This window comes from Parasteatoda tepidariorum, chromosome 5 (assembly GCF_043381705.1).
Source record: "Parasteatoda tepidariorum isolate YZ-2023 chromosome 5, CAS_Ptep_4.0, whole genome shotgun sequence".
Lineage (NCBI taxonomy): Eukaryota > Metazoa > Arthropoda > Arachnida > Araneae > Theridiidae > Parasteatoda > Parasteatoda tepidariorum.
In genome coordinates, this window is record NC_092208.1 from 47,801,638 (window position 1) to 47,817,515 (window position 15,878).

The following is a 15,878-nucleotide window of genomic DNA, read 5'->3' on the forward strand; positions in this document are numbered from 1 at the left end:
TAACTAAGTTATGTGTGATAGTCTTGAATAAATTGCTAAAAGGATTTTTAGAATTGAAAAAGACAGTGAAGTTGCTTGGATTTTATTTTTCAAATAAAAACATTTTGTGGAAAAATAAGAAATTATGCAGGCATTCAGTTATTATTCTTTCAATTGTAAATTATGCATTTTTTTCCTTTTTTTTTCTTCATCTTTGTGCACTTTAAAGGTTCCCATATATTGACAAGCATTAATAAAAATAGTTTATTATAGTTCATTTAAATGATTTGCTGTAAACTGTATTTTCCTTTTTTTCCCCATCTTTGTGCTATTTAAAGGTTCCCATAAATTGACAAACATTAATAAAAATAGTTTATTGTAGTTGATTATTTAATTTCAGTTCATTTAAATGATTTGCTGTAAACTGCATTATTTTTTTACTTTTTCTTTTTTTGTTCTATTTTATATTAAAGACTAATAAATTCAAAATTTTGTACTATACTAATTATTTTTAATGTTTATTTTATTTATTTTTTTCTAGCATTTTATGCCTATTAATTCGCCATAGAGTGGGAANATCCGAGTTCATCCATGCAAGAACAACTAGTTTTAAATTATTCGGAATCAAGTTTCACATTTTAAAAGACAATACTTTAATATACCTTTTTGAGTTTATATTGTAGCTTTGGTACATAGAAAGTGGTTTTTAATTTTTTCTTTTAAAATTCAGCAAACTTTAATTTTTTTTTCTTTCTGCTAATAAAGATTTTGCGATAATCTTAAAACTGATTACATAACTTTTCGTCAAAAATTTCCACTGGATGGTCTTACAAAAAGCCACAGCTTAATGGTAGTTCAAAACTATGCAGGGAATAGACAGTCAATTTAAAGGATGAGTAGCCAAATTATTCAACAAAAAATAAGCACTTTTTAAGCACTCAAAAAATATTTTTCAGCACTTTATATCAAATCATGAAATTTTAAATCATGTAAAACAAATGGCGTTTTCATACACTAAGGACTGATGCTGAAATAGATTGGGGTCAGGGTTGGCTTTTTGCCGGCAGAAACTGGTTTTTCCCATGCCAGTGGCAGAAACTAACAAAACGTCTATATCAGTTCTAGTAATTGCTTAATGACATTTTGTTTAAGTAAACTGAAAAATGTAACTCCATGTAACTAACAAACTTTTTAATTCATTGTTTGTAAATATATATATATTATTTTGTTTATATTAAATATTAAAAGCGCAGTATATCATCCCTATAATATATNATTTTGTTTAAGTAAACTGAAAAATGAAACTCCATGTAACTAACAAACTTTTTAATTCATTGTTTGTAAATATATATATTATTTTGTTTATATTAAATATTAAAAGTACAGTATATCAAATATTTATATAAAATAAAGAATAAAGTAATGCAATAATAAATATAAATACTAGATTTTAGTTTATTATATTCTGAAATTCAGTAATTATTATCATTTAATTCTTAAAATAACTGAATAGAGCTATTTTCAAATAGTTTTTTTCTTTACAAGACATAATTTGCATGGCAACAATCCAATTATTATAATAGTAACAGTTTTAATCTTTGTTGTAAGTAAGAGAAACTGCATCAAAACTTGTCTTTTGTTATAGATTACTGCAAAGTGCAAACAATGTAATACTATTTGATTTTGAACAGTGATAATTTTGTAAATAAATTGTACTTTGTTTAATATTTAATTGTTTTTTCTATGAATTATCCATTGTATGTCAATCTCAGTACTTACTTTTGTGTCATTTTTTGAATTTCTGCCACATATGTGGCAGAAAATGATTTCTGCCAAGCCAGTTTTAACCGGTTTCTACCAGTGGTTTTAACCACCTCAGCAGAAACTTGCCAACCTTGATTGGAGTTGAATTAATTGTGAAAATCAACATCGCAGAGGGAAAATGTAATTTTGAAAAAGGGAAAATTAAGCACTTTTTAAAAACACCTAAAGAAAAAAGCTCCTTTAAGGGCTTTTAAAAAACGAAAATAAGCACTTTATAAAAACACTATGAACCCTGATTAAAATAGAAATAAAGTAAGTTCAAATCTCACCATTTCATCCCCATTGGTAAGAGTAGAGGCAACTGGATTCATTAGATTTCTGCAAAATATCTCTTTTTCTGAACTCTGAGAAGAAAGAATGATGCATTCTTGATCACATAAGAAATCGTTCATTTTCTGAATCGTAGGAATAGTTTGTAAGACTGAAATTTAAAAAGAAAAATTACAAAGTTTAATAAATAAAAATATCTGTTAATTTTTTGTATACAATGCTTGAGCACATTAAAACACCACAGGGTAAAAGTCAATGTTAATACAAAATAAACATAAATAATTTCCAATCAAAATGAAGCAAGACTTAGTGCTATGGTAAAAATATAAATATTCACAAAAATGAATATAAATTCTCTCATATCTTATTAAAAAAACATACCATGTATATAAAAAAGTCAGGGTGTTAAACTTAACTGGTATAAAATATGCATAAATTGGGATTATTTGCCTAAAGCTGACATCTATCATGAGGGGGAATTGAAACATTTTCTGAATATTCATCGAAATACATTCAAATATTTCTAAAAATATTGTATATTTTATATAAGGAATAATAAAATTTAGTTTTCCTAAAAGCACTTTTTTTAATCATTTATGAATTTTAATAATTAAAACTTATCTCCTTGCATAAAAAAATAGACAATCTAATAAAATTTTCAAAAAATTATTTATGATAAAAAAATTCAAGTTTTTCTGGCAGCTTTAGGTATAGAATTAATAAATTTTTCTCTCCTTGTTATCAAGATGTTTAAGTCAAGATATAATCTCAAATTAAGACTCAATCTTAAAATTTACACAGAAGAACATATGCCACAAGATATAAAAAATAATCAAAACAACAATTTTTTTTATATATTAAGAAAAGAGTGGCAGCAATAAATTTCACATAACTGCACTTTTTGTGTGAATAATTTAGCACAGCAGAAACCTGAAAAAGCACCACAAATCTGGAGATTTAAATTATTGTACCCTACAAATAATCCTAAAAATGCAAGCACTTGAAGCATATTATATTGCAAGTAAAAATAGTAATTCTCTTTTTTACGTGAAATTTAAATGTCAACTTGGATATTAACAAATACATATTTAAATCATAGGGATTTTAAATATTAGAAATTTTAATGTTGCATAAAAATTAAGTTAATAAATGAATTGCAAACACTATTAAATACAGCATTTAGATCAACTAATTTTATTAACTATAAGCACAAATTACGATGAATGATTAATTATAATATGATATTTTATTATGATAACAAATTATGATATTTATTATTAATCTTATCTGTTTTGTTTATTTTGAAAAGAAAAAAAACGTTTTAACTCTTCTGCCTCATTGAATGTTTTTTATCGATTAACTGATAGACAAAAAATATAAATTACAATATTTTTTCATTTAATGTTAGAATCCCAAATTTAACTTACAATAATGTAAGTCATTTAAAATTTTTAGAAGTTGATTTTTCCATAAATAAAAAATGTTCAAAACATGTAAGAAAGAAAAAAATTAAAATTCAGTTTACAAAAAATATTAATGGTTGAAGAGAACAACAAAAGTAAAAAAAAAAAAAAAAAGAAGTANATAACGTTATAAAAATTATTAGAAAATATTGTGCTGATGCATAAGTTCACACGTTTTTAAATTTTTTTTTTATAAATTAAAAAAAAATTTTTTTTAATACTTTTTAGCATAAAATAACAACAATTTAATCAATAATGTACTCTCCGTTGTTGTTTACAGCTTCCTCCCAACGTTCAACGATTTTTTCGATGCCTCTTCAGTAGAAATCTCCAGGAAGCGCCTCGAAAAAGTCGTCAAACCAAGCCCGTAATTCGCGTCAATTTTGAACGAAACGACGTGCAAAGCATTTGAAATCGCATAGCACAAATCTCTTTAGCAGCTTCTGTGGCTTTGACACCTCGATTAAACGTAAAAAGAAGGTGGTGTTGGAAATGCTCGTTTTTGTCGAGTTAACACTTCATTTAAATGCTCTAAAAAGTAACAAAAATTAAAGTCAACAAAAAAGTGAAATACACTACTTTATAGAACGAAAAATTCTCCTTCGAATTGCACAAAAGATTATGCCAATACATTTCATTTTCAACGCAAATTTTTTAAATTAAAAAAAAAGTGGGAACTTATGCATCAACCCAATATAAAGTAATAACTACTTACTAATCTGTGATTTTCGTCTTTCCATAAACTGGTTTGGGTTTTCATTGAAATCCAGCTTTTGACGAACATGACTTAAATTAACTTCTGGACTTTGCGATAATGTTTTTAACACATATGGAGTATAGATAGGTGCAACAGAGTTCAGAGTAGTAAACTTTCCGGAGGACAGAAATGTTGGACTAACACTGGGTGGTATATTAGACTTAGAGTGCAAACAAACAGGATGTGGTGTAAATATCTTTTTTTCTGTTTTGACACAAAATTTTTCAGTTTCATTTGCAGGTTGATAATTAGTTGGTACAGCCAAATTTTGCACTGATTGAAAAAGACAGTCTGTAGATTTTACATTAGAAAACTCACTATATGAGTTGGGGTTTGTCAAATAATTTTCAAATGAAGCAGGATTACCACCTGGTATATCTTGTAAAGTACAAACATTATTTTCACTGATTTTTAAAGATGAGAACTTTGATGATATGAAATCGGGCTTCAAATTGGTTAAATTATAAGAAAAGTTTTGAGAAAACTGTTCTGAATTCTTTTTTGAAACATCTATTTCTAATGATACAGCCTGATTAATGGAAGACTTATTATTGGTGGAGGCATCATTTTTGTGTGACACATCAAACGGTACAGTCTTGTTGTGATCTTTGGCTACGCTGAATTCAAGTTTATAAGTAGTTAAGTTTAATTCTGGTGTAGTACTAACTGATGTGTCTTCAACATTCTCAGCACTATCTACTTTTTGAGAATTTGTTGTAACTCTTCCGTTACCAAAATCAAGTTCAGGTGTACAATTATTGCTGGAACCTTCTGAAATATCAGATAACTTAGCCTGAAAAAAATGTCAATGATTAATGTTACAAAAACAAATCATTTTCTATTGTTTATAAATCAAAAGTAGATAATGTAGACATTTTTTCAAACTGAATTGCAAAGAATGTTTGATTTTGAACTTAATAGTTAAGGCAGCCAGCTGGTATGCCTTTTAATATACATGTTGGAGAAACACCTTATAATTAGGGGGGGGGGAAACATTGATTTTATTCTTTACAAGGTTTTTATAATCAAAAATATATATCTTTTATTAAAAATTGCAGAGAGCAAAATATAAAATATAGAAATATTGTAAATACAGGACTTTATACAGGGTGCGTTCTGAAAGTAATGCGCATCTTCTGGGAAAAATAGATTTATTGATCCTATGGGTACAAATAGTTAAAATTCTTCAAAATAGTTCCCTTGTGCATCAATACACTTGCGGAGACGATTCTGCCACGTCTGGAAGGCACCCTGGAAGTCCTCGACAGGAATACCTCTCAGGAACCTTGTTACATGAGCTTGGATGTTCTTCACCGACTCTCAGTGCTTTCCCTTCAGTTCTCTTTTCAGTCTGGGGAACAAAAAAAAGTCACACAGCACCAAGTCAGGGCAATACGGAGGCTGGGGCACCTACTCATCAATTCCAGCAATTCTTCACTGCGCAAAACTCGAACTCCTCTCCTCCGAACTTTGCTCCTCCGTCAACACCTTCGGCACAGACCTTTTGCATTTGCAAATCCTGCGTCACAATCCCATGTACCACACATTTTGACAAGTTTAGGGTGTTAGCGATTACCTGAATGCTTAACCGACTGTCTGACTTCAAAACTTCACACACATGCAGGACGTTTTCATCGGGTCGGGCTGTTGTTGGGCGTCCAGAACAAGACTCGTCGGTGACCATCTCCCGACCCTCCTTGGAGGCTTTGTGCCACCTTCCACACTGAGATTTCGAAATGCATTCCTCCTTAAAGTCGTCTTGAAGCATGTGATGAGTTTCTGTCACATTCTTTCCAAGTCGCACACAAAACTTTATCACATACCGCTGTTCCAGCAAGCAAACACTCCATCACGTCGTTACTCGATCGAAAAAAAGACTTTGCGCAAAGACACGTCCTACCGCTCTTACTGTTCGGAGTGACCTGAGACCAGGCTTGTTTGGAACGACAAATCCCCCACCACATGTTTTGACCAATCTGAGTGCACTGCGATGAATTGTCGCGTCACAATAAAATCATGCGCATTATCTTCAGAACGCACCATGTATGTCATCTATTTACTTGCTTTATAATATATATTACAAAATTAAAAGTAATTCTTAAGAACATATTTTAAGACTAAGAAAAATCTTTAAAAATTTTTGTTTGAAAACATCTATTTAGACTTATTTCTAAAACAATAATAACTTGTATTTGGAAATAGTGCTTAAGTCAAAAAAAANAAAAAAAAAAAAAAAAGTGACTAAGGATTGAATTGATAAAAAAATAAATAAATCACATTAAAAAACACCAGCTATACCGAACCCAGGTATTTTGGTCAAACCCTATTTTGGGTAATTGAATTACAGAGTAGGGTTCATTTTCTTAAAAAATATAATAAATAATATTTTTTTCTAGAGATCTTTCAGGATTATTCAGTTCATAATTTGTTAAACTTTATAAAATTAAATTTAAAAAATAAATTTTTTTTTAACATTAATATTAATTGCATGCAAATGAAAGTTAAAATACAGTGCAAGATATAATAAGATAACGTTGTACATTTACTTTAACTGCATTATAACAAATAATTAATGTAGAATAACTTAACTTACTCCTTAATATTGAAAAAATAAATGCCTTTAAAAAAAGCTAATTTGAATTTATTTATACACAGTTTGCTTTTTAAATGCCATACGATAATCGATAATTTCCGTTTAGTATTGTATATACTTTAATATTAAGGAAAAATTTGCAATGTACCAATAAAATGTTTCATTTTATTTTAATTTTAAAAATATATTTCTGAAATAAAGATTATGAGTTATTGCAATAAACTCTCATACACTAGGGGGGAAAAATTATTGACTTTTGTAAAATTTAATACATTTGGTGAACAGAAACTTTTGATCAAATAGACCTGAGTTATTTAATTAAATTTGTAGGTTTAGTACAAATTATTAAGTTTTCAAAAAACAAGGTTTGTATAAAGTTATACTTTATATAATCTCCTAAGAAAATAATGATAATAATAACTACATATAAATTAATAAAATAGATTTACAAAAATTAAAAAGTTATTATGCAATCAACCTTTTTAAATTATTTTTTAATAATGCAAAATTTTTATAAATTAAATATAATATAATGATTTTAATAATAAATAAAAAAAAAATTTTCTTCAGAAAAGTGCCAAAACACTTCTACACACTCTACAAAAATATAAATGTAAAGTTTTCCTGCTTTTGAATAGAGTAATTGGTAGTCCTGTAGATTGTTTTTTTTCTTTTCTTTTTTTTTTTTTCTTTTACACTTCAAATTAAAATTATTTAACTTTAAATTTATGAAAGGTTAAAGAAATTTAATTTACTTCCGGCTTTGATAATTCAGGTGTCAAATCTGGAGAACCTGTAAAAGATAAATATGTATATATAAATAAAGGCAAACATTCATATCCAAACAATAAGCAGTCGGAAAAATTTTAAGCTTTTTTTAAAATGTCCATATTTCTATAAATATTTAAGCTAGGAGTATGAAAATTTGTGCAATTATTGCATATAATAACTTAAATTACAATCACAAATCTATTGCTACATTCTTAAGCATAAGGTGTTCAAAAACATTATTTTCCATTTGTATTTCATTGTCGGTCTCTCAAACCTTTAAACTTCATTGATATGTATGAGAAACAGCATGATCTACACATATCTGAAATTATAGTGATTTTTTTAGAATTTCATGAGAAAGATGAACAAATGTATTAGCATAGAAGTGTTTCCGTTATTTTATCCACCCCCTCTATGCATGTATATGCATACACATATATACACATGCACACGCTTTAATTTTGAGTATTATTATAAAATAACTCTGTATTTCATTTTTATATTCATAATGTTAAATATAAACACATAAAAATAGCATTTGACTTTAGATCTATAATATATATCATTGCGATTGAAAAAAAAAATTGAACTACAAATTTTTTGTTACACAGTAAAACCCAAATTATCTAAGACCAGATAAGGCACTTTAAATAATTCCTACAATTTTTAACATACATTAAAAGCTTTGTGACAAATGTTTCATTATCATAGTTGGTATTATCAAATTACTATTGCGAAAACGAATCTAAAATATGGCTGTAAAGAAAAGACACTTAAACTCGAAACAAAAAAGAATCTAAGGTTTTTTCCCCCATGATATTATTGTTATTTATGATAGAAAAATAATACATTTCTCTTCTAACTTTTATTACTGCTACAACATTTTAGAGCCTTCCTTTTGAACTTTAGAAGTTACATGCAGTGACCCTATGAAGCCTATATAACTATCCGTTAACATAAAATATCATAACAGCGTCATTGTATTATCATACATGTACTACAGTACATGTAAGTATCATTATAATATACAGAATATCATTATAGGATGCACATATGTTAATATCATTACAGGGTGAACACTCGCCAGACAAAACTTAACTCCTTAAGGCTTTCAGAGTAAAACTCAAAATATCTTTTTTATTCTTAAAATATTTTGTCATGATTTAGGGTAAACCAACCAGTGAAGGAACATTTCATATATATTGATTAAAAATAAGAATTTGAAAGTTTTTCTTTTGATTGATTGGTAACATTAGCTTACTGCCAAACAATAGGAAGTCATCTAGCGATGTTTTGGATTACCTGGTCAAATAGACTTCTCTGGAAAAAATTTTGAATTTGTTATTATCTCTGCAACACCTTGTTTCTTTGAAAAAATTATAAGGTGAGTGTTTGTATTTATATGTTTGAAGTGGAATTAATTGCATGTAATAGTTTTATTTTTCTCACTGTGAAAAAGAGAATTCAAAATATAGTTATTGAAGTTACGTTTTATTTTTTTTAAGCATCATAGCATAATAAAGTACTGAGATAAGGGGGTGTTTATTCACTGGATCACCAAACGATGAAAAACCAGTGAAGGAACAAGTGTTCCTTTACTGGGTTTTTTTCTAAGTTAATGAAAATAAAAGATAAACTTTAATTTTCTTGTACCTTTAGTGATGTTCCGCATCAAAAGTATGTTAAAAATACGAAAAACAACTTCTAACCAGTGAGGGAACAGGCATGTTCCTTTACTGGGCATAGATTTCCCAGTGAATGAACAGTATGTGTTAATATGTTGACACTTTAACTTTCTTTTCATGATTACAAACAAAAGTTAACATTTTCCAAGTATTTATATGTTATAATTTTAAGAATAGGCTGGTTTTTAAATATTTGTATGGCTTAAAAATTCATGAAGAGCATTAAAAAATAACCAAAATTAAGTGTTCCTTCACTTGGTCTTTTTACTACTTGTTATTTGAACCTCCAAAACTTTAAAACAATATTATGTAAGTTCTCTAAAAAATTTTTTACATAATTTGCATTTAGTGAGAAATATGTTGACACTGTCATTTAACTAAAATTACGAATTTTGAAATTAATATGATTTTTTAAAAGCCAAGTGAAGCTTAAGTGTTCCTTCACTGGTTAGTTTACCCTACATTATCATAACTTCAGTAGTGATTTAAAAATTTACTTACATGCATTAAATAACTAATTTATAACTAAGTAGAGGAGAAAAAATTAAATTAAAATTGTTCATTTTTTATAATAAAATTATTCATTTTATCTAATCAAAAATTTTCATATTAATCCAACACATTTAAGATTTGTATTAAAAATTTTCATTATTTACCTCATTACAGGCTTTATATAAATAGGAGTTGGTTTTCAAAACGGTATAATTTAAGATATTAAAAAAGAAATTGTATTTATTAAGTAGAATGATTTAAAAATTAAAAATAAGTTATTATTTAATATAGATAAAAGGAAAATAAATTAATGTAAGACAATAAGTTTTATAAGATAAAATAGTGATATAAAAGTGCCTAAAAATTCATTAAAATGTGTAAACCTATTCATTGTAATAAATGAATATGTGATTAACAATTCTGATAATTGCTGATATTCCAATACATTTCAGGACAAAGAGGAAATTTCCTGGTAAATTTTATGTTTTCCTTGTTTCAACAGGGTGCAAAGCCAGTTTTTTCAACAAAAAAAAAAAAAAAAAAAAAAAAAATTTAAAAAAATAAGTTCATTTTAAGCACTTAAAAAAATAATTTTAATCACTTTCCAAAAGAAAAAAAAATCATAATTAGGATCTGTGCAGCAATAAAAATTATTTTTTTCTATTATTTAAAGTTCTTAATTTATGAATCAATAAAATTCAAAAACATTTTCACAAACTTCACATAATCATGGTAAAATAACTAGTTTCTGATAACTATTGCAAAGAAAATTGTGAAAATTATGCATTTTTTGTAATTTAGATCAACAATCGACACAGAAAAGAAAAAGTGTTGATTTTAAAGATAGAAAATTGAGCACTTTTTGCAAACCCTGAATAAAAAAAGCACCTTTAAGGGCCTTAAAAAATGTAAATCAAAAATAAGCACCTATAAGCACTTTTTAAAAACACTACATACCCTAGTAAATAATGAGTGTCAAACCCTACATTAAAGTAATTTTGTCAGAGTAATGAGATATATTTTCTGTTCTTTGCTTTTTAATTGTTGCTCACAAAAAAAAAATTTTGGGTCAATGTTTTTTGGTTTTAATTCTTCTTTATGCCCCACTTTCTTTTCTGTAAATAGCTGCATTGGTAGTTGTTTAACTATGAGGTTTTGAAGTTAAGTAACCTTACCAGATAAAATGAAAGATTACTTAAATTGGATAATCAAAATTATGTAAAATTTGTAGAACTTTTAGAAATTTCTACAGAAGAAAACAAAACAAGTTTTTTCCTTTTTTACCTGAAGGAATTAAGAAGGTAACCTTTTTCTTCGTTTTATCTTTCTTTTTCGTTGTAAGAAATTCTAATTCTTGTAATGCCCTTTGACGAGGATTTAATTTTTCCACTGAATTTTGGTATTCTGAAAAAGGTGCCTGAGAGAAATAATGTTATGATGGTTATAAACAGTAATAATAAGAGAAATAATTAAAGTTTTGAAAATTATTAAATTTTACACATAAGAAATTTATATTAAAATTAGAAAAGAACCTTGCAACAATAAAAAAAAAGTGATGAAGTAGCTCTTGTGATAGGTTTATAAATAAAGTATAAAAATAGAATACAACATATAACGCAATCTTATAACTCATACTTTCAAATGCAGTGAAACTTTGATAACTCAATGCGGTATTGGAAATCCAAAAAATATTGAGTTATTGAAGTAGTTTGTGGAATAAAAAACAGAAAATAATTCTAAAATTAAACTAAAAAAAATAAAATCTCGAAAAGCATCTTATTCCCATTTGTGCTTTTAGTTGTAGAAAATCCTATTTATTTATCACATAAATATAAATAAACTTTAAGAAACTTGATTTCTTTCAATAATTACATTATTTAATTAATTTTAAAGACTACAGAACATGGAAAAAACTTCAAACTTTCTGTTACTGCCTTAAATTTATAGTATTGTTTAAATTTGAATTATTCTTAATGTTAAACAGTTGTGATGATCATTTACAGTTTCCTTCATTGCCCCCAGTTTTTTTCCACTGTCCTAAAAGAAATAGGTATCTTCCAGGTGAAATGCTCTGCTTAATATTGATACTTATGTTGAAAAACACTTCTACATAGACATTAAAAAATTGCAGATTTATGTTTATTTGAAATACTAATACAGACTCCCATTAGTAATTAAATTCAAAACTGTAAGAATATTTCACCTTTTTTTTTCGTTACAATTAAACCGGAAAAATTTATCAGAATAGTAGAAAATTTAATAATATAAAATGTTAGAAAAAAAAGCTTTTGATTCAAGCCAGCTAACCTCAGTTGAAATATTTTAAAGTTTGTGAAGAAACAACTGCGCTACTAAAACCACTCTTCCCCACAAAATTTGCTATAAAAAAAAACTAAGATTTGGTGAAGAAATAAGTAAAAAAAAACTTTAATGAAAATAGAAACTTTTAAAATAAATTTTCCTGACAACTTTGAAAATTCAGGCAAAGGAGCTTAACAGAACTCACAGATTAACTTTTTTTAGTTAGGATAATATATTAGAATACCTGTATCTTATAACCTATAATTTAACAACATCTATTTTGGGCCATAACCTATAGGAAGTATTTGATTTGAAAGAAGAAAATTAAATAAATTTTACATAATTATTTACCCTACTCTCTATTACTTACATTAGAATTAGTAATAAGGTATAAAGAGGAATAAATATTTAAAGTTTTTAATGTAATATTTATAAGAAACTTACTTTTTTATAAATTTGAACTCCAGATTCTCGTCTTATTTCTGAAACTCTTCGTACTATAAAAATAAATCAGTTACATAAAGAACTACAATAAGGAACAATTTAGGACAAAATTGGAAAAGTAACTTACTTTCTGCAGCGATTTCAGTAATATTCATACTAGCGATAGATGGCTTACTAGGGACATTACATGTCCACCTTCTGTTAGCCTAAAAAACAAATAAGTAAAAAATCAATTCCAACGAACACAGAACTTTCATAATAAGAAAGTGACCCTACCAACATATGACATTTTTCGGGCATTGGTTTACTTGAAATTTTAATAATCATCATGATGTCCCTTAACTCCTCTAGAAGTTTGTTGCAACGTTCATTCAACCCTGTTATTTATAAAAATTTTAAACTTGTAGATGTCGACAAAAAAAAAAGAAGCCGAAAGTGTCATTTAAAAAAAAAACCCGAATGCAGATTTGAAATTAGCAATAGGAAAATATGTCAGATCTGTTAAAAAATCTCAAGTAACAGGGGAACGAAAAGTAGTTTGCTCTTAAAGTGATATTCTTTTATCGATGTTTACTATATTTTCATAAAATAAAACTTAATAAGGCTAATTTTGATCAACAAAAAATTTAATGACTTCATTCAAAAGTGGGGTATCAAATTTCAATTTGTAAAATAGAAATAATTAGATGCAGTATACTTGTATCTATAACAACCATAAAACTGTCTAGATGAAGAATTCTGATATAAAGTTTTTCTTTATCTTAATAAAAATTCTGCAGCACGACATGACATCGGGTCTTACGTACTAGCTAGACTAAATTTATTGCTCGCAATTATTTTCACGAAAAATATCAACAATTTTCAAAATTTTAATAAGTGTAGTATAAAGAACTTTCTGGTGATTATAAGAATGTAAAAACTGAAACATGTTTACAGTTAAAAAATGCTTTTAAATGCTTCAATGATTTCAATATTATGCACATATTATTAAAAGCTATCAAAATACAGAAAATTTAGATATCAGAAATACAACAATACTTTTAACGCTTCATATTTGTATATGACTGACTTCTGACACTTATAAATACCACATGCAAATTTCAAATCCAGCTTCAAACTCTGTTAAGAGAAGGGATCAATTTATTGGAATTCTGAGCAAATCAGCAAGTGTCTCAGTCTTCAATAAGTTTCTGCATGCTATCTTCAGTCTATCGTGACAGGTAAAGCATCTCTCACAGGATGCTGTAATCACTGATAGAATAGCACAAAAATTTTATATTCTGGAATCTCACTAACCATTCTTTATTGTTCAACTTTTCCACAATCTGAGTCAATGTCAGTGTGAACATAAATTTTAATTTTAAACACTTTGCCAACAAAACATTAAATATTCATTACAAGATTTGGGTTTATATACATACAGAGTTTCTTTATCTCCTCTCTTCCGTATTTAAAAATTTTTCTGAAACGGCATCCTTTTTTACTCCAACCCAAGGTGTAACAAAGCATGAAGAGATATTAACAAATCTATTGCAGAGATGCCAATTGCTCCGGACACACCAAAATAATTTAAAAAAAAAAAAAAAAACGGTAAATAACTACAAATTAAATTTTGCAAACATTTGACTATTTTTGCTTGCTTTTTAAAAGGCATAGCATGACATAACTACTATAAAGTGGTGAATTATATAAGCCAACGAATTATTTAGAAATAGTGGTGGATAAAAATCTACTAAATTGAATTTATTAAACCAAGAATCACAATTGATAAACTACCACATTAAAATATTTATTTTCTGTCCGGAGCAAGTTGGCATCTCTGCTGTTGTGATAAATTGCAATTTTGTGATGCACATCATTGCACATTCAATTAATCTTATCAATATCCCAATACTTATCAATTGAAATCTCACAGCTCTAGGAAAAATATGATAGTTTGATTTCACATTTTTTTAAAAACAAAGCTTACTTGCCAGCCATAAATATTTGAGCACAAATGGGCAGCTAGTGAATGGAAATTTCGCACTCTGATCTATAAGTTCTGTTTAAAAAAAAAACATAAGCTGCTTACTTATTGTGATATTAATATTTATTTGTTTTAATACACAGACGACACTGCCAAAGTGTTTCTTTTTGGTAACTTTGTCCTTTTTAAAAAGTTGCATATCTAATTTGGCCTGCAACAGGTAAGGTTGATTTGACAAAAAATTGTAGTTTATGTTATGATTTTGTGTTCATTGAAAAGTAGTTAAGTTTAAGGAGTTTCTCTAAATAAGTACACAAGTTTTTGAAGAACAGTTACTACATTATCTTTTGAAAGATTTTAAATTCGTATAGTACACATAAAGGGTACATAAAAGAAAAAAAAGTTTGCTACTCAATAAGATTAATTATAAGATTTTACTGTCCTAGTTAGAGAATTAACATATAAAAATTTTAAAACTTTTGAATATCTATATCTACCAAGGAAAGAAATAAGTGGTAATATTTGTGTCACATCTGATCCTTCACAATCAAATATTTTATTAAAATAAACTTATTTTACGGAATGTTGAATAACAAAAGGCGACAGAACTGATGAAAGACTGCAAGTTCTTGAAATAAATAGGTAAGAAAAAATTCCATAGATAAGTTTACAGATTATGCAAACTAAACTTACCATTAAACCATCAACATTCAGTGAGTTTTGCCGCCTAAACTCTGAAAGTCTTCTTACTAATGAAAAGAAAGAAGAAATAAAAGTACATAGAAAAAAAAACATTTTTGCAAAAATTATACACACAGTCAATGCTTAATATAACAAACTTCAGAGTTTCAAAGAAAAATGGAAGCTATATTAGGCTATATATAATATGAGGTCACTATATCATGAGTAGACAAAACTATAGCAAATATTTTTACAGATAACATTATTCTTCTATGCACTTCTTTCAAAATTTTAAGCACGCGGGTCAGACATTTTCGCTAAATAACTAGTGCTCGGTGAAATACAAAATCTAAGAAAAAAATAAAATAAAAAAGAATGTGAGTACAAGCAATATACTCAATAAATATTACAACAATTCCCAAAAACAGTGAATAAAGTTTTCAAACAACAAAAATAAGATTGGTGAATTAAGTTAAACTTTTGAAAAGAAATTTACAAAGGTTATGAATGCATATAAGAGGCTCTGATTTACAAGCAAGGACGCAATCCACACTTCTAATCGATATTTACCTTTTCGATCATAGATTAAGCCAAGGAACAACCTAAAATAATAATAGGTGATCCTGTCAGTTATTCTCCTTTCACAGAAAAT

The 15,878-nt window shown here is 27.3% G+C and overlaps 1 protein-coding gene across 2 annotated transcripts in view; it reads right to left on the bottom strand.

The window, feature by feature from the left end:
• Nucleotides 1-15,878, bottom strand: part of LOC107446928 (uncharacterized) — a 62,848-nt gene that overhangs the window by 1,619 nt on the left and 45,351 nt on the right. For both annotated transcript variants that reach the window (XM_043039191.2, XM_043039190.2), the window contains 7 exons: nt 15,239-15,294; nt 12,707-12,785; nt 12,580-12,632; nt 11,119-11,251; nt 7,642-7,679; nt 4,252-5,086; nt 2,073-2,224 (listed from right to left, as the gene is read on the bottom strand). In XM_043039191.2, coding sequence (XP_042895125.1) covers nt 2,073-2,224; nt 4,252-5,086; nt 7,642-7,679; nt 11,119-11,251; nt 12,580-12,632; nt 12,707-12,785; nt 15,239-15,294 — 1,346 coding nt within the window. The remainder of the gene's footprint in view (nt 1-2,072; nt 2,225-4,251; nt 5,087-7,641; nt 7,680-11,118; nt 11,252-12,579; nt 12,633-12,706; nt 12,786-15,238; nt 15,295-15,878) is intronic.